Source organism: Schistocerca serialis, chromosome 7 (genome assembly GCF_023864345.2).
Source record: "Schistocerca serialis cubense isolate TAMUIC-IGC-003099 chromosome 7, iqSchSeri2.2, whole genome shotgun sequence".
Taxonomy (NCBI): domain Eukaryota; kingdom Metazoa; phylum Arthropoda; class Insecta; order Orthoptera; family Acrididae; genus Schistocerca; species Schistocerca serialis.
Genome location: NC_064644.1, coordinates 42,759,628 through 42,780,038, shown reverse-complemented (window position 1 = coordinate 42,780,038; position 20,411 = coordinate 42,759,628). Strand labels below are relative to the sequence as shown.

The window sequence follows — 20,411 nt, the reverse complement described above, 5'->3', positions numbered from 1 at the left end:
ACTTAAATACCTCAGTTCTATGAAAAAGAGCCGCAATGATCCAGAATTCTTAAATTTCTGTCATAGATACAAAAAGATCTATAGGAAGGTGCTGATTGCTGCAAAAAAAGTCATTTAATGACAAAATAATATATAATTCAGAGAATAAACGCAAAACAGTCTGGGATGTTATAAAAAAAGGAAATGGGGAGAGTCAAAGAAATGCAGAATAACATACTGCTAAGGGAGGGGGATAAGGTAATAAATGATCCACAACACTTAGCAAACTATGTAAATGAGCATTTTTCAAGTATTGCAGAGAAGTTACAGCAAAAATTCCCCAAAACAAATATAACACCTGCAAATAATGTTGCACTAAATACAATGATGTTACTTCCGACCACAGAGAATGAAGTCAATAAAACTGTTTAAAAAATAAAATGTCAGTAGGCTTAGATGAAGTACCAATGTGTGTACTGAAACAATGCATAGAGATTATGCAATGCCCCTTAACAAATATAATAAATGAATCCTTCACATCAGGGACATTTCCAGAGCAGTTAAAACAGGCAAGAGTTGTGTCTTTGCTTAAGAAAGGTAATACAGAAGACAGAAAGTTACTGGCCCATTTCCGTGCTGTCACCATTCTCAAAAATAACAGAAGCCGTAATGAAAGACAGATTAATGAATTACCTGAATAAATACAATCTTTTAAGTGAATCACAGTTTGGTTTCCGAAGTGGCAAAAAATACAAAGCCAACCATAGTAGAATTCACAAAGGTTGTATTTGTTGTTCTTGACAAAGATTAGTGTGTCACAGGCATATTTTTGGATCTTTCTAAGGCCTTTGATACAGTGACCACAAGATTCTATTGAATAAATTAGAATCATTAGGAATAAGAGGGGTGGCCAATGACTGGTTTCGGTCATATCTAGCAGACAGGGTACAAAGAGTAGAGATAACACATACTTCAAATAGATCTCAGCATTAGGAAAACAAAAGAACTCCTTGCAGAGAAAGCAAATGAAGCTCACAGGGAAGTTTATGATTGGTCAATAAGCAATAAAGTGACATTGAACATAAAGAAAACTAATGCCATGAATTTCAGTTTGAAGAGGGAAAATGACAATGTTAAATTAAACATAAATGACACCTCTATAGACTGTGTAACAAATGCAAAATTTCTAGGAATGAATATTGATTCTCAGTTGAAGTGGTGTGAACACACAAAGGTACTTGCAAACACAATATCATCAGCATGTTATGCCTTTAGAATCCTCTTATCAGTGTGTAACATGCAGTGTCTTTTAGTTACATTCTATTCATATGTACACTCAATTCTTAGCTATGGCATTACTTTTTTGGGGAACAAATCCACAAAATATGAACACAATTTTCAAACTCCAGAAAAGAGCCATAAGAATCATAACCAAAAGTGGTAGTTAAGCTCATTGTAAAGATGTGTTCAAAACACTGGGTATTTTAACAGCTCCGTGTGAAAAGATTTACCAGTCAGTTGTACACATCAAAAATAACATTGGTAATTACTGTTCTGTCCATGGCCATGGAACAAGACTCAACTTACATTTGCCAAGAAAAAATAAACATAAAACTCAAAACAGAATTTTTTACCGAGAAATAAAACTGTACAAAAAATTTCCAAAAGAGATAAAAAATTGCAAAAATACACTTATTTAAACAGGCAGATACAAAGTACCTGTTGTGCAATACATTTTATAGATTGAAGGATTACTTAGATAAAACAGAGTAGGGGTTTGGTAAAATAGTAATAATGATTATAAAACATCCAATGTTCCACATAACACCTTCACACTATGTTTTTCCCTTCTTTCTTCCTTTTCTAAAAAAGCTTGTCCCCAAGCTATGCATTGCACAATACTAACACCTCTTCCTCTTTCTGAGTGCAACATACCACTTATTATAGAGGGATGCTGACTCAGTTTTTCAGGATAGCAAATGGGAAGTTGTGGTACAGAAAATGGCCCAGAGATTACCAGGGTATGTTTGTGTGTGTAGTGACATAGTGAGATATGAGTGAACAGTGTAGCATTACATTATTTAATAATTTATTTGTAAAAAAAGTATTGTATACCAGGAGTAAATCTAATGATTGTCTCCAACTAGAAGTCTGTAAATGTATATGGTTTAACTTATTTTAATTTGGTCTAAACTTGTAATTTCTTTGACATTTCCTATATCCTAGTAAAAAGAGATCTATGGATGAATTAAGCTACTACTACTACTACTTAGCTTCACATTCATCACAGCAGAACTTAATTCATTCTTTTGAACAATTTACCAAGTGAACTTTGCTGTTAGTAAGGTTAACACAAACACTGTGAAAGAAGTTCCTACACCACAGTCCACAAATCACACTTACGTCCGTGTGTTTTACAAGCTTGTTACACATTTCACATAACCTGTCACTTCCAGCCTTGTTTCTCATTCTGGTCAGTTCAGTTGTGTAGGAAATCCACCATTTATCATCATGAATACAGGTTATATATTGTCCAGATTGGAGACTGAAAATCTTTTCCCCAAAACAGCTTGTCATGGAATGGTCAGTTTAGCTATAAAAAAGCTGTATCATTTTAAACTTTGCTGATCTGAATTTGGTTTCCATCAATTGGCACAGTTTGGTGAATGTCTCTCTTTCACAAGTGATTTCGTCATTTCCAAAACTTGATCCCATGCACATTCTTATCATAAAATGTGAACGAGTCAAACAGTATCAAAATTTGTTTTTCCTTGGGCTGCCAAAGCCTGCACATGCTATAAGTCATTTTGCTTTTCCAGTAATTCCATCATGTGGTGATTTACCATGGCTCATCACGAAGTTCCATTCAGCTTTGCTTCCAGAATCATTCTCATAATTTCATAAATTTATGAATTTCTTGAATTTTTTGTACTGTTAGATGTATGCACCACAGATTTCACATCGAACCGCAAACTCAGTATTACTGAATGTGTATCACATTTGGAGGGATATTTAATTGCTAGTTTTGTTTCAAATAAACGTTGGAGCCATAAAGAATTAATGTTGCAGCTCTAAGCTTACTCATCTACTGCATGATTGTAGCAGCTGTTCTGTACCCCCACATTACTTCCTATGCTACAAGAAAATGGAGGATTACTTTTTAGATATCTTTCGTATTTGACTCAATCAATGATGAAATACCTTGTAAAACTTACCCTTTGCCACACGAAAACATTGTGAACCATGGCACAACCACAGAACACAATACCAACACCAATAAATACGCTGGTTATTATGGCTGGAGTTGAATGGAATTGGATGAATGTGTACAAGATGATTCCTGGAAAGAGAGAAATTTGCTTAGTAATTAGCATGTAGTGAAATAACATTAATTATTGATTATTAATTATGAATTACTGCTGCTAGACTTAAGAATAAAACTGATTGAATATCAATTGGAGCCACCAGCAAAATATATATCAAGAATTACAGAGACAAAAATGTGTGTAACTATAGAAGTGCAGATAAAGAAAACATCTTGGTAAAAAAAGAATTGATGTTCCTAGGATATAAGGCCAACTGATCTGTTATTTCAAATATCCTGCCACTCCAACTATGTGGACACAGACTTGAGGAGTGGTCGCAATATTATTTGTGTGGCAGATAATCCTGCTTCTGGCTCCTGCAACTCAAAGGGCTGCAGAACACACATCACATGGGGATGGCTGTTGGCTAACTACAGGAAATAAATACCTGGATGGAAGAGTGCAACAATGATCCTATACATGCTAATTAAATAGATCAACCAAAACATTGAAATTTCCTTAAAAAATTTAGTTACAAGAACCATATAAACTGTTATTCGATCTCTGAATTCAGATCTAATTTCAGATTTTCTGCACTAGCCACAGCTTTTGGGTAATAATAGTTTTTGTAAATGTTTATGGCAGCCTGTAATTAAACGTATCTGACAAAATGACTCAGTCTTTCGACAAGATTTCTATATGCGAACAGCAAATAATCTGTCAGTATGCAAAGGAATGAAATAAAATCTACAGTAAGAGTAAAGAAAGATAAAGAATCATATCTAAAACTATTTCTTGTGATAATTTGCCTCAGGAGCATCACTTTATAAGGACCAGTACTAGATGGATAACATAGTGGTTCTCCATTTGCCTTGATAATGCTTTTTCATTTGAGGAAAGCCCTGGTGGTACTTTTCTCCATGTTTGTCACTAATTGCACCAAGATTATCTGGGAAGTAGTCAAAATGATCGCTCAAAAAATGTATTTTAATTGACAAATCACATCATATAAGGTGGCATAATCTCAGTAGTTCTCGCCAGTATTGAGTCAGTTCTCCACCCTATGGTTGTCGAAAATTGTCTCGAGGACACTTGTGAAAGACATTCATGCCATTCATTTAAAATAACTCGACAAATCAATGTTCATCAGATGTCCTTTATTTAATATGTGGTCCTACAAACATTCCTCCATTTATTTTTGCTCCATTGATTCTTGAAACCTTCTCTCACCAGTATGTCAATCCAAGTGAAGTTTCTTTTCACGGCTTCACAAAGTCTTTACGAGTGCCAATTTAATGTTCTGTGGAAGTAGATACAACAAGAGAAGTGTACACTACATTGATCTGTCCAGGCAGTAGTTCGTTCCTAGTAGGCCATTTTTCCATAACTGTTTGTGTGTGTGTGTGTTTTTTTTTTCCTCTCTCTCTACCGCACTACTCGCATAGAAAGCACCCATGTTTTGTGTTCTGATGTGCATGCCAAGAAGAGTTATAACTACCTTGAGTTCTCCACATACACACTGTTTGTATTTTTCATATTTGGTACGGATAAGTGTAAGTGTGTTGAGTTGTGGTCTTCAGTCCCAAGATTGGTTTGATGCAGCCCTCCATGCTACTCTATCCTGCACAAGCTTCTTCATCTCCGAGTAACTATTGCAACCTAAATCCTTCTGAATCTGCTTAGTGTATTCATCTCTTGGTCTCCCTGAATGATTTTTATCCTCCACACTTCCCTCCAATACTAAATTGGTGATCACTTGATGCCTCAGAACATGTCCTACCAACCGATCCCTTCTTGTAGTTAAGCTGTGCCATAAATTCCTCTTCTTCCCAATTCTATTCAGTACCTTCTCATTAGTTATGTCATCTACCCATCTAATCTTCAGCATTCTTCTGCAGCACCACATTTCGAAAGCTTCTATTCTCTTCTGGTCTAAACAAGTTATCGTCAGTGTTTCACTTCCACACATGACTACACTCCATACAAATACTTTCAGAAAAGACTTCCTAACACTTAAATCTATACTCTATGTTAACAAATTTCTCTTCTTCAAAAACGCTTTCCTTGCCATTGCCAGTATACATTTTATATCCTCTCTGCTTTGACCATCATCAGTTATTTTTCTGCCCAAATAGCAAAAATCATCTACTACTTTAAGTGTCTCATTTCCTAATCTAATTCCCTAAGCATCACCTGATTTAATTAGACTACATTCCATTATCCTCATTTTGCTTTTCATCTTATATTCTCCTTTCAAGACACTGTCCATTCCATGCAACTGCTCTTCCGGGTCCTTTGCTGTCTCTGAGAGAATTACAATGTCATCGGCAAACCTCAAAGTTTTTATTTCTTCCTCCCTGGATTTTAATTCTTACTCCAAATTTTTCTTTTGTTTCCTATACTGCTTGCTCAGTATACAGATCGAATAACATCAAGGATATGCTACAACCCTGTCCCACTCCCTTCCCAACCACTGCTTCCCTTTCATGCCCCTCTGTAAGTATTTCACCCCTGCCACCTTCAGAATTTGAAAGAGAATATTCCAATCAACATTGTCAAAAGCCTTCTCTAAATCTACAGATGCTATAAATGTAGGTTTGCCTTTCCTCAACCTATTTTCTATGAGATGTCGTAGGGTCAGCATTGCCTCACATTACATTTCTCCTGAATCCAAACTGATCTTCCCCAAGGTTGGCTTCTACCATTTTATCCATTCTTCTGTAAAGGATTCGTGTTAGTATTTTGCACATGTGACTTATTAAACTGATACTTCAGTAATTTTCACCTGTCAACACCTTCATTCTTTGGGACTGGAATTATTTTATTCTTCTTGAAGTGTGAGGGTATTGTGAGGGTACTTCGCCTGTCTGATACATCTTTCTCACCAGATAGTAGAATTTTGTCAGGGGTGGCTCTCCCAAGGCTATCGGTAGCTCTAATGGAATGTTATCTACTCCTGAGGTATTGTTTCGACGTAGGTCTTTCAGTGCTCAGTCAAATTCTTCATGCAGTATCATGTCTTCCATTTCATCTTCATCTACGTTCTGAGCTCTTGATATTCATACAGGTGGTTCTGTTTTCTCCAAAGGTCTCTTTAATTTTCCTGTAGGCAGTATCTATATATGCCTCTACATCTTTGGATTTGTCCTCTAACCATCCCTGTTTAGCCAGTTTGCACTTCCTGTCAATCTCATTTTTGAGATGTTTGTATTCCTTTCTGCCTACTTCATTTACTGCATTTTTATATTTTCTCCTTTCATCAATAAGTTCAATATTGCTTCTGTTACCCAAGGATTTCTACTAGCCCTCATCTTTTTACCTACTTGATCCTCTGCTGCCTTCACTATTTCATCCCTCAAAGCTATCCATTCTTCTTCTGCTGTATTTCTTTCCACCACTCTTGTCAATCGTTCCCTAATGCTCTCTCTGAAACTCTCTACAACCTCTGATTCTTTCAGTTTATCCAGATCCCATCTCCTCAAATTCCCACCTTTTCGCAGTTTCTTCAATTTTAATCTACAGTTCATAACCAATATTTTTGTGGTCAGAGTCCACATCTGCCCCTGAAATGTCTTACAATTTAAAACCTGGTTTCTAAATTTCTGTCTTACCATTATATAACCTATCTGAAACCTTCCAGTGTCTCCAGGCCTCTTCCAGGTATACAACCTTCTTTCGTGATTTTTAAACCAAGTGCTACCTATGATTAAGTTATACCCTGTACAAAATTCTACCAGGTGGCTTCCTCTTTCATTTCTTACTCCCAATCCATATTCACTTACTACGTTTCCTTCTCTTCCTTTTCCTACTATCGAATTCCAGTCACCCATGACTATCAAATTTTCGCCTCTCTTCACTATCTGAATAATTTATTTTATCTCATCATACATTTCTTCAATTTATTCGTCGTCTGCAGAGCTAGTTGGCATATAAACTTGTACTATTGTGCTAGGCGTGGGCTTATTGTCTATTTTGGCTACAATAATGCCTTCACTATGCTGTTTGTAGTAGCTTACCCACACTGCTACTTTTTATTCATTACTAAACCTACTCCTGCATTACCCCTACTCGATTTTGTATTTATATAACCCTGTATTCACCTGACCAGAAGTCTTGTTCCTCCTGACACCAAACTTTACTAATTCCCACTATATCTAACTTTAACCTGTCCATTCCCCTTTTTAAATTTTCTAACCTACCTAACCGATTAAGGGATCTGATATTCTACGCTCCGATCCATAGAACGCCAGTTTTCTTTCTCCTGATAACGATGTCCTCCTGAGTTGTTCCCGCCTGGAGATCTGAATGGGGGGACTATTTTACCTCCGGAATGTTTTACCCAAGAGGATGCCATCATCGTTTAACCATACAATATAGCTGCATGCCCTTGGGAAAAATTACAGCTGTAGTTTCCCCTTGCTTTCAGCCGTTCACAGTAGCAGCACAGCAAGGCTGTTTTGGTTAATGTTACAAGACCAGATCAGTCAATCATCCAGACTGTTGCTCCTGCAACTACTGAAAAGGCTGCTGCCCCTCTTCTGGAACCACGTTTGTCTGGCCTCTCAACAGATACCCCACCCTTGTGGTTGCACCTACGGTATGGCTATCTGTATCGCTGAGGCACGCAAGCCTCCCCACCAGTGGCAATTTAAATTTCTCTTTTGTATTCATCATTCATAAGTAATTCGGAAAGAAGAAAACTTGTTCTCATCGTGGAGAATTATTGTTTTCAGACAAACTTTGCCGGAATATATGAACAAGCACAACTCATTTACACAGAAATCATGATGAAGAGTCGGATGATGGACTTAATATCATTATGAAAAACCATGGCACCTTCATTAGAGAAATGTTCAGAAAAAACAGCATGACAGTCATGATAAAAACTCACTTTTATAAGAAGATTCCATCCTTTTAATCATGAAGATAGAAGCTCAGCCTGTTGCATTGACATATTTAAATCAAGAATAATATCACTGAAATCCCTTCAGACAAAAAGTGTTGCACATATGATTCACAGTGGCCTCGAACTGTTGGCTCAGCATACATATCTCTATCTCTGACTTCTGCAGAGGACACTGGTATTGGGAGTTCTTCACAGTGAGCAAATGGTTAATTAGAATATTGTACAATTTTGCTTGTTTTTGAGGGGATGCCATCTATTTCTGTCAGACAAATGTGAGTATTTTGTGTGGTCTGTTAAACTTTGACAAAGCACGGGATATACAGTTCCACACAGTAAATGGAATGACACCATTAATAAATATAGACTTCGATCAGAAATCGGTAGCTAAGGTAGAATATTCAAAATTTCTAGGTGTATGCATTGATGAGGGATTGAACTGGACAAAACACATTGAAGATCTGCTGAAGCGTTTGAGTTCAGCTACATATGCTATTAGGGTCATTGCAAATTTTGGCCATATACATCTCAGTAAATTAGCTTACCACGCCTATTTTCATTCTCTGCTTTCGTATGGCGTCATATTCTGGGGTAACTCATCACTGAGTAAAAGAGTGTTCATTGCACAAAAGCGTATTATCAGAATAATTGGTGGAGCTCATCCAAGATCATCCTGCAGACACTTATTTAAAGAGCTAGGGATCTTCACTATAGTCTCACAATATATATATTCACTTATTAAATTTGTTATTAACAATCTGAACGAATTCAAAACTAATAGCAGTGTATATGGCTACAGCACTAGGAGAAAGGATGATCGTCATTACTCAAGGATAAATGTAACTGTGGCTCAGAAGGGGGTAAATTATGCTGCCACAAAAGTCTTTCGTCACTTACTTAATATCATCAAAAGTCTGACAGATAGTCATATAGCATTTAAAAGGAAATTTAAAGAATTTCTGAATGGCAACTCCTTCTACTCATTTGATGAATTTTTGGATATAGTAAGTGGGTAATTTCCCCATCCCCCACACAAAAAAAAAAAAAAAAAAAAAAAAAATTAAATGTCATGTAATATTTTGTGTAATGTAATATCTTGGATAGGCATCTTTTATTAACCTGACACGTTCCACATCATTATGAACTGTCGTATTCATGATCTATGGAACAAGTACTTATCTAATCTAATCTCTTCGAAATGATGGGAACAGCAAAGATCATGTGACATTACCTTTTTACCCAGCTTTTCAGTAGTGTATAACATGACTAAAAGCATATAAGGTGGGAAAGGGGGGGGGGGGCGGCAGCAGGATGACAGTTCTTGTCCTGAGGCACCAACCTTCCACCTGAAATAAAATTCACAGTAATTCTTAACAAGAAGATTAAGATTCTTCTTTTGCGATTTCAAAGTTAACTCCGTACAGATGTAACATAAAGAATTTGTATTATTTACTCTGATACAAAGCATTTCTTCCTATCAGACGAACACAACCTTCATGTACTTAAAATAGCAAGCATTCACTTCCAGCAATTGTCAGAATTCGAAATGCTGAAATGAAAATGCTAACAAATGCAACATGATTCTACATGTTCACGCATGACTCAGTGGCAGTGCTGCCAAACCACCCAAATTTCCTGAAGGTTGACTCCTGAACTGAGGGTCATGTGTGGAAATCCCTTGTACATATTTTTATTATTTTGCAACAGTTAAATTAGTGGAATATTTATGTTATGCCACAGAAGAACAACCATCGTGTAGTGTTATCAAGAATGTTAATACATAGAGGGTAGGTCGCCAAGAGAAAATTATGTCCACAAAACCTGATTTCATTTTTGAATTCAGCACCTGCAACTTGAAATCCTATCATTGACACATGTCCACTATCACCTCCAGGTGCAATGGTATTCCTTCATTTTTTCTTCAGACTTCTAAAACATACCCAAATATCCCAGAACCTCTTCTTTTCATGTTTAAAAATTTATTATTTTCTCAGTAGATTAAGTTTTCTCATTCTTAAGCCTCTTTCTATTTTGGACATTGTTGTTGTTGTTGTTGTTGTTGTTGTTGTTGTTGTTGTGGTCTTCAGTTCTGAGACTGGTTTGATGCAGCTCTCCATGCTACTCTATCCTGTGCAAGCTTCTTCATCTCCCTGTACCTACTGCAACCTACATCCTTCTGAATCTGCTTGGTGTATTCATCTCTTGGTCTCTCTCTATGATTTTTACCCTCCACGCTGCCCTCCAATACTAAATTGGTGATCCCTTGATGTCATATTTCATTCGCAGATGCATTCATAAAGAATTATGAATTACACTCCTTTGTCTAGTGGCTAGTTTATCACTTTTTTGCACACAAATGTTAATCCCAGCTATTTTTATATCCCCCCCCCCCAAAAAAATGTTGTGCTCACAATGCCTTTATTTGTATATCATTTATTTTTTTATTTAATGCTGCTAGTATAAATTCAGAATACAACTCCATGTAATTGTTTTACCTAGGCAGTGTACATATACATGTCCTCAACTCTAATGATTTATTTTTCAATGAAACACTAAGCCTTTATCATCCTTCCAGCATATGTTGTTTTAATCCACATACACAAGTGTATGCATACACATTTACACACATACATACAGACATACATATGTATGTAATTTGGCAGTTCCTCATATAAATGGGCAGGAGCCCTTGTATCTGTTGATTTTTATTGCGCTTCAAACCATAATGGTAAGCCCTTCAAATGTGAAAGTTATGTAGTTACTTCTGCTTAAGCTTGTATGAAGATAATTTCAATTACTGTTTTCTAAAGGCTAAGCACAGTACATAAAGTGCTGTTGTGTGGCTCGAGCTGTGACTAACATGCCACAAGGATACACTGTAAAAGTTCATGGCAAAAATTACATACGAGGTGGATTCCAAATTTTCATGCCTGGTGCTGCCATCTGGAAAGTATGAGTAGTAGATATTTGCACCACTAGGTGGCGAGAGCTGCGTATCTGATGAGTCTGTGTGTGGAGCGGCATTCAGCTGGGAGGACATGTTGTGTGTCCACAGTGATTTCCATAATACTCTGTGTTTGGTGGTTGGCGATTTTATGATGGATCCGCGAACAGAACAGAGCGCGTGTATCAAATTCTGTGTGAATCTCGGGAAAAGTGATATGGAGACCCTTTCAATCATTCAACAAGTGTTTGGAGGACAGAGACTGAGTCGTACGCATGTGTTTGAGTGGCATGCTCGGTTCGGGGCCGGCTGTACAGACGTCGAACATGATGCTCAAACTGGAAGAACTGTTACCCACACAATGCCAGACATTGTTGCCAAATTTCAACAATTGGTTCGTGCAGATCGCCTTCAAACCATTCAAGACCTTGAGGACGAAGTGGGTATTGGTTATGAGACATATCAACGAATGTTGACTGAAGAATTGGGCATGCATCATGTCGCTGCAATGTATGCATCGTGTCGCATGACGCTCTTGCATGGATGTGATGACCCTATGTGTATGTATTTTCAATATCCCATTAGTACTACCTGACACAGGTCTCATACATACACTTGAGCAATGTTCTAGGATGGGTCACATGAGTATTTTGTAAGCAATTTACTGTGTAGATAACATTTTCTTAATACCTTACCAGTGAACCGAAGTCTGCCACCTGCTTTACCTGTGACTGAGCCTATGTGACCATTTGATTTCATAACCCTTCAAAATGTTACACCTCGCTATTTGTGTGAGTTTGCCAATTCCAGATGTGACATACTCACATCGCAGTCATAGAATATTACTTTTCTCATTTTGTGCAATGTACAATTTTACATTTGTGAACATTTTAAACAAGTTGTCAAAATTGGCAGCACTTTGAAACCTTATGAACAGTGATGGAATATTTATGAAGTTTTCTCAGACAGTGCTTTATTACAGATAACTGCATCATCTACTAAAAGTTATCAGAAAGATGATTACTAAACCGTGTAATGATAACAGCAAGTGTCACAACATACTTCCCAGGGCATTTATGAAATTACTTCCACATTTGTCAATGACTCTCCATCTCAGATAATGTGCTGCACCTATCGTGCCAAGAGTCCTTAATCTAGACACAAATTTACTTCTATTCAGAAGTGAAGGAAAGCTGCATCCACCCAACTACCTGGATTCTTTCAGGATTGATCCATAACTTTGTGGATATCATGTGAAAAAGTGCAAATTATGTTTGCAGACATTAATTTCAGAATCTAAGCTGATTGCCTACATTTAAAGTAGAGTACACCAGAAGAACTGTTGTGTAGTAGTGGCATACTTTGGCATGAAAGATTATGAAAAGAAATAACAGACAAGAAAAAGATGCTACCACAAGTCATTGGGCTACAATTAAAAAAGAGCAACTCCTCATTATGTAATAAATAGTCATTAATATGATGCTGGACAGTCCTGAGTGGGGCGTAAATAATGGAAGGTGTAAGGGCAACCACTCACTATAAAGCTGAGGCACCGAACAGTCATCTGACACATAAACACCACCAAAAATGTTGCTGAGCTTAGAGACAAAGTCATTCTTCAGAGTTAACTATTGCAAGACATACACAGATGTACCGAGGCTTAGCTGGGACAGTGTGTATGGTGAAGAAACACATTATCAGAAAGATAAACAATAAGGTGAGTTAAAATGCTTCCTTTACAAAAATAGTACGGTCAAGATCAGAAGATATATATAATTGACTCCCTTACCTGTGAGGAAAACAGGAATGGAAATGAAGAATCCGCTTACTGCGCACATTCTTGTTATTGATGATTTTTGCAGGTACTTGTTAGTTCTGGAACAAAAATGACATATTCTGTTAATAAAAGAAATTAACACGACATAACATACAAACCAAGACAAAAAAGAAATGATGTCTCACCAAGGTGTTAAGTAAATTGGCCACAAATTAATATTCATACAGGCTTTGACAGAAAATGCAAACCTGCATGTTTTTGCGGCTGACAGACGAATGTGTGATGCTGCAATGCAATTTCACTGCACAGCTGGCAAGAATAGTTAACAGGGGACATCTCGATATCAGGGCACAAAGTCATTATAAATTTTGTTCCATGTACTCAGCTGGACAGCAACTATGCCTCACATACAGTTGTGTGAGCAACGTATGCAGATTTGAGAGAGGATCTGTAGTTGGGCTGAAAGGGGTAGTAATCAGCACAATCTGAATAGGAGCGATGCCACTATTCAACCGTGTTGGCAGGAATGGGTGAACCGTGCCGAACACAGCAGTCGACGTAGAATGTGAAGACGGGAATTGTCAGAGAGGCATTCGGAGCCCTGGGTCATCGTTATCGTTGATCCGACGTGCAACTGGTGTTTCAGTCACCACAAGGACCATTAACGGGCAGCTCACAGAAAGGGGGTTGAGCTCACGGCGCCCCTTGCACTGACCACATTGACCTCTGAACACCAACAAGCCCGTTTGCAGTAGTGCCGCGATGTTCGGCCTGGAATCTCACTGACTGGAGTGGAATTATCTTCAGTGATGAGTCCAGCTCCGAAGACCAGCAAAGACGTGCCGTCTCGAGATTCTCCGAGCAGCGGTTGGATACCAACCAGACTGTAGCCCGCCATATGGCCTGACAACCAAGACTGATTGGTCTGGGGCGCCATCTCATTTCATAGTAAGACCCCTGTGGTTGTCATCCGCGGCACCCTTACAGCATAGTGATGCATCAACGATATTCTACTCCCTGTTTTGTTGCTCTACATGGCAAGCCATCCTGAGATTACACTTCAGCAAAATAATGTCCACTTGCATATAGTGTGAGTTTCTACTGCGTGGCCTCGTGCCTGTCAAACCCTACCTTGGCAAGCAAAGTCGCCGAATCTCTCCCCGATTGAGAGCGTTTCGAGTATTACAGGCAGGGCTCTTCAACTGGCTCGGGAGTTTGACAAAGTAACGCCCCAATTGGGCAGAATTTGGCTCGATTTCCCCCAGGAGGCCATTCAACAACTCGATCACTCAGTGCCAAGCCAAGTAACTGCTTGAATACCAATGCGGTATTGACTTGGTCAATTTGTGAAGCACTTTCTGTTGAATAAATAATTAATTCTTTCTGATATTGAAATCATTTATCTGTACAAGTATACAACATCTACTGATTTCTGCCCCATTCGGATAACGTTCGTGGTGCATCGTTGCTTTTTTTGTGTTACAGTGTAAAGTCATCCAATATGTTTACAAAATGGACATACATTTTCGATGCTTCACTAAAACAAAGTTAACGGGAATTATCGCCGAAAGGAAAGAAAAACATAAAAGATAGTTTCTGTGTCACCTGCATTATGTAATGTCATGTCTGTGCAGTTAATATTGCACCATTTACTGTTCTTCATACGATTTTTGAATACATGCCGGGAGCAATGACTGCTAATATACGACGGTCACTCCAAAAGAAATGCACACTATTTTTGTAAAAGTACAGTTTTCATTCTGCATGTGTGAAAGTTTTACAGTGTGTAGATACATCCTTCCCGCTTGTTTTCAAACTTAGTTCACCCTGTTCCCGTGAGTGGCGCCGTCACAGCACGTCTTCAAGATGGCTGCTACACTTGACGTTCAGTCAGAAGCAACGTGCTGTCATAGAATTCCTGTGCTGTGAAAACGAGACATGGGAAACATCCACAAGAGGTTGAAAAAGGTGTATGGAGATGCTGGTGTCGATCGCAGTACAGTTAGTCGGTGGGCAAGCAGGTTACGTGATGAAAGCGGGCACGGCAATATTGAGGATTGCCCTCACAGCAGCAGGCCTTGTACTGCACACACTCCAGCCAATGTGCAGAGAGTAAACGAATTGGTGACTGCTGACAGATGCATCACAGTGAACGACTTGTCACGCTACGTTGGGAAAGGGGAAGGAAGTGTTTGCAGAATATTGAAAGTGTTGGCGTTAAAAAAGGTTTTTGCCAGGTGGGTTCCCAGGATGTTGACAGTGGCTCACAAAGGAACAAGAAAAACGGTATGCAGCGAAATTTTTGAACAGTACGAGAATGGTGGAGATGAATTTCTTGGAAGAATTGTGACAGGTGATGAAACATGGCTCCATCATTTTTCACCAGAGACGAAGAGGCAATCAGTGGAGTGGCATCATGCAAATTCACCCACGAAAAAAAAATTCAAAACCACACCTTCTGCTGGAAAAGTTATGGCTATGGTGTTTTTCGATTCTGAAGGACTCTTGCTTGTGGACATCATGCCAAGTGGAACCACCATAAATTCTGATGCATATGTGACGACACTGAAGAAACTTCAAGCTCGACTGAGTCGTGTTTGACCACATCGGAAAAAGCGGGATGTTTTGCTGTTGCACGACAATGCACGGCCACTTGTCAGTCAAAAAACCATGGAAGCGATCACAAAACTCGGATGGACAACACTGAAATACCCGCCTTACAGTCCTGACCTGGCTCCATGTGACTATCATCTCTTTGGGAAACTGAAAGAGACTCTTTGTAGAACAAGGTTTGAAGATGATGACTCCCCTGTGCACGCTGCCAAACAGTGGCTCCAACAGGTTGGTCCAGAATTTTACCATGCGGGTATTCAGGCGCTGGTTCCAAGATGGCGTAAAGGCAATTAAGAAGGATGGAAATTATGTGGAGAAATGAAAATATTGTTGCTAAATGATGTATCTACACACTGTAAAACTTTCAAACATGTAGAATAAAAGATGGATTAAAAAAAATAGTGTGCATTTCTTTTGGAGTGACCCTCGTATGTTTGCATGAAATCCTACCAGACAGCATCTGAAGAAGTCTAGAGCAACAAATACGTAGCAAATAACATGACTCATCAGGAATTTGTCTCTTACAAGCCCTTCCTAACGGCGTCTGTCATGTTCCTAGTCACATAGCCTCGGTTTTTTTACACTGAGTTTTTTCCAAAAATATGTAGTGAAACACGCTGCTGCTATTGAAATGAATTGGACTGCCCACTGCAGCTAATTTTCCTTTGCTGTTTTGTTAACATGAAGTAATAACGGTATCTATAAAAATATATAATTTTTGAAACCCTATGTGTAGTTCAGAATGATGATTTGTGTTTTGTTGAAAATATAATAGATTGCCGATGGGCATCAGGCGGGAAATTAATAATCGCCTTACGTTCAACTACAAAGTAACGACTCCCATGATTTATCAGAAGAACTGGGCTCAGGGATGTAAATTCTGCTTAACTCCAATGTTTGTATCATCAAATCTTGACTTGGTCAATATACAGACAGCAGATAGTATTCTGTATAAAGTTTTATAAATGATTCATTTGAAATTATTAGTAAATCAACAGTACAATTTAACATTTCAACTGTAACAATTGCAATTCCCAAGAACACGTGCGAATGTTATCAAACGATTGGTTTGATAGTCATGATTGTAAAATATTAACACGAATTATTTTGCAAAAGATCGAAAGTCTGGTAGAAGCTGACCACAGGGAAGATCATTGTAGGTTCCAGAGAAATGTAACACGTAAGGCTGTACTGACACTACCACTTATCTTGTAAGATGGATCAAATAAAGGCAAACCAACACTTACAGCTTTTGTGAGTTCAGAGAACAGGCCTACTTACGACCATGTCGACTGCAACATACCCTTTCGAATTCTGAAGGTAAGCAAGGATGAAACACTGGGAACGAAAGATTATTTACAACTTGTGCAGAAACCAAATTACAGATAAGTAAAAAGATATGAAAGGGAACTAGCAGCTGAGAAAGGAGTGAGACAAGTTATCTCCCATGCTGTTCAATCCGCAGGTTGAACCAGGGCTTACTTTCGGCTGGCAACGTCCAGGAACCTTTTTTCGAACTAACTGGAACAAGTCGGCTCCGCAGATTTGAAGTAATGTACGTAACTATAATTTGCAGCAGTGAACGTGGCAGTGGGCGGCCCAGCGTGATGCGATGGGCAGGGGTGTAAGGCGAGGTGATGTGTGTGTACAGCATACACAAGATAAGTTGAGCTTAGTTCCGAAGTTGTGATCGGAACGTACCGGTAATCTTCGTGTCGACTGTCTTTTGTTTACGACTGCCAGCAACCTCAGAGATCTGTAGTATAACCAAGATCTACATTTACGACAATTCCTGCAAACCACCGCGAAGTGTGTGACAGAGGGTACGTCCCTTTGTACCAGATATTAGGGTTTCTTTCCGTTCCATTCAGTGTGGACTGCGGAAAGAAAGATTGTGTGAATGCCTCTGTACCTGCAGTAATTAATCTAATCTTATCTTTTCAATCTCTATGTGAGCGATACGTATGGGACTGTAATATATTCCGAAAATCATCATTTAAAGTCGGTGTTGAAACTTTGTTAATAGACTTTCTCGGGATAATTTACATCTGTCGTCAAGAGTCTTCTAGTTCAGTACCATCAGTATCTCTGTGACACTCTGCCACAGATCAAACAAACGTCTGACCATTTGTGCTGCCCTTCTCTTTTACGTTCAGTATCTCCTGTTGTCCTATTTGGTACGGGTTCGACACAATTGAGCAATATTCTAGAACCGGTCGCACGAGTGATTTGTAAGTAATCTCCTTTGTAGGCTGTTTGCACTTCCCCAGATCCACCAATATACCGAAGTCTACCATGTGCTTTATTCACAACTGAGCCTATGTGACCAATCCATTTCATATCCCTACAATGTATTACAACCAGGTATTCGTATGAGTTGGCCGACACCAATAGTGACTCATTGATATTATAGTCATACGATACAACGTTTTTACGTTTCCTGAAGTCCATAATTTTAAATGTCTGAACATGTAAAGCAGTTGCCAATCTTTGCACCACTTTGAAATCTTGTCAAGATCAGGCTGAATATTTATGCAGCTTCTTTCAAACGGTATTTCATCAGAGATAACTGCATCATCTGCATAAAAGTCTGAGGTTAGTATTAATATTGTCTTGCAAGGTCATTGATATACAGCGTGAACAGCAACGGTCCCAACACATTCCCCTGGGACACACCTGAAATTACTTCTGCAGCTGACGATCACTCTCCATCCAAGACAACACGCTGCGTCCTCCCTACCAAAAAGTCCTCAATCCAGTCAGAAGTTTCACTTGATACCCTATATGATCGTGCTTTTGAATATAAGCGTAGGTGTGGGACTGAGTCAAATGCTTTTCGGAAATCAAGCAATACTGCATCTACCTGACTGCCTTGATCCAAAGCTTTCGGTATGTCACGCGAGAAAAATGCGAGTAGGGTTTCACATCATCGACGTTTTCGGAATCCATGCTGGATGGCATTAAGGAGGTCATTCTGTTCAAAATACCTCATTATCTTTGATCTCAGAATATGTTCTAAGATTCTATAATAAATCGATGCCAAGGATATAGGACGGTAGTTTTGTGGATCACTTCTACTACTCTTCTTGTAGATGGGTGTGACCTGTGCTTTTTCCCGAGAACTGGGCACGGTTTTTTGCTCGAGGGATCTAGGACAGATTATAGTTAGAAGAGGGGCCGACTCAGCCGCAAATTCAGTATAGAATCTGACAGGGATTCCATCGGGCCCTAGAGCTTTGTTAAGTTTTAACTATTTCAGCTGTTTCTCAACACCACTAACGCTAACACTTATTTCACTCATCTTCTCAGTGGTGCGAGGATTAAATTGGGACAATGCTCCTGCGTTTCCCTTTGTACAAGAACATTTGGTAACGCAATTAAGCATTTCAGCATTTGCTTTGCTACCCTTAGTTTCAGTTCCTGTCTCATTCGCTAGGAACTGGGCGCCAACTTTGGTACCACTATTAACCTTTCCGTTCGTCCAGAATTTCTTTGGGTAATGTGGAAGACCATTTGACAATATTCTGCTACCATAGTCACAGAAGGCGTCATGCATTGCTTTCGTGACAGCCAAACGCGTTTCATTCAGCATGTCTGTATCTGTAGCCCTAGACTTTGTATTATGCAGTACTCTCCGTTTCTTTAGAAGTTTCTTTGCAGTGAATGTATACCATGGGGAGGGTCCCTCCCCTTATGAAGATGGTATCGAGCATAACCAAGGAGCAAAGTGACACTGTCACGAGAACAGATGGTGGCACCTGTTGTTTGTATCAATTATTATGGTTTTATTGTTTGATTATAAGAAAACTGAATTTCAGAACAGCATTTTGTAAAAAAAAAAAAAAAAAAAAAAAGGATTTCTCATTTTAGGTTTTATCACTAGTTTCCAAAAATCTTAACGATGATTTTTATGGCTGGAGATTGAGTGGTTGAACAGGTGTGTTCCTGCAGCAAAAATTTTGGAAATTAAACACTGGGTTGAACAAAAGGGGGGGGGGGTGCTAAAAGAATTGCGTTCCGGCAGGGTTGCCAAGTTAGAGGAAATTTTGCTTTAATGGGCAACTGATTTGTGGATTGTTGTCTGCAACAATGTTTTTCTGTTTAATTCAGTGTTTGCATTATAGAATTAGAAACTGTATATGATGTGAAAAATCATAAACTGTCAATGATGTTGCTGCAGCCAATTCTAATGATTTATTTAAGATGGGACTGCAATTTAACCTCCCATCCTCCCACACATCCATTTCAATGGATCATGCACATTACACTATACCAAATAAACATGATGTCATTTATACTTACTAACTTGCCATACGAGGAATGCGTTTATATTCGTGATTATCATAAAAAACGAATCGGCCAAAGTTATATTGCTATTGAGAAATAGTATTATTACGCCTTCCCCTACATACATAAATACATACATATATTTATGCATGTTCCATAGATCATGAATACGACGTTTCGTTCAAAAAATGTTCAAATGTCTGTGAAATCTTATGGGACTTAACTGCTAAGGTCATCAGTCCCTAAGCTTACACACTACTTAACCTAAATTACCCTAAGGACAAACACACACACCCATGCCCGAGGGAGGAGTCGAACCTCCGCCGGAACCAGCCGCACTGTCAATGACTGCAGCGCCTAAGACCGCTCGGCTAATTCCGCGCGGCCGACGTTTCATTATGATGTGGAACATGTCGCTATAAACATAAGTTCTCTGTGCACAAAACAGTTTTTCTCAAGCTACTACTTTATATTTAAAAATTCATCTATTGTGTTGAAGGAGTTGTCATTCAGGAATTCTTTTAACTTGTTTTAAATGTTGGTTGGCTCTCTGTCACACTTTTAATGCTATTTGGCGAATGACCAAAGATTTTTGTGGCAGCA

At 38.7% G+C, this 20,411-nt stretch overlaps 1 protein-coding gene across 1 annotated transcript in view; it reads right to left on the bottom strand.

Annotated features, from left to right (window-relative positions):
* The window catches only part of LOC126412627 (uncharacterized), a 165,234-nt gene that overhangs the window by 12,377 nt on the left and 132,446 nt on the right, over positions 1–20,411 (bottom strand). The window contains exons 5-6 of the mRNA XM_050082304.1: positions 12,921–13,006; positions 3,195–3,319 (exon numbers count right to left, since the gene is read on the bottom strand). Of these exons, the coding sequence (XP_049938261.1) occupies positions 3,195–3,319; positions 12,921–13,006 (211 nt within the window). The remainder of the gene's footprint in view (positions 1–3,194; positions 3,320–12,920; positions 13,007–20,411) is intronic.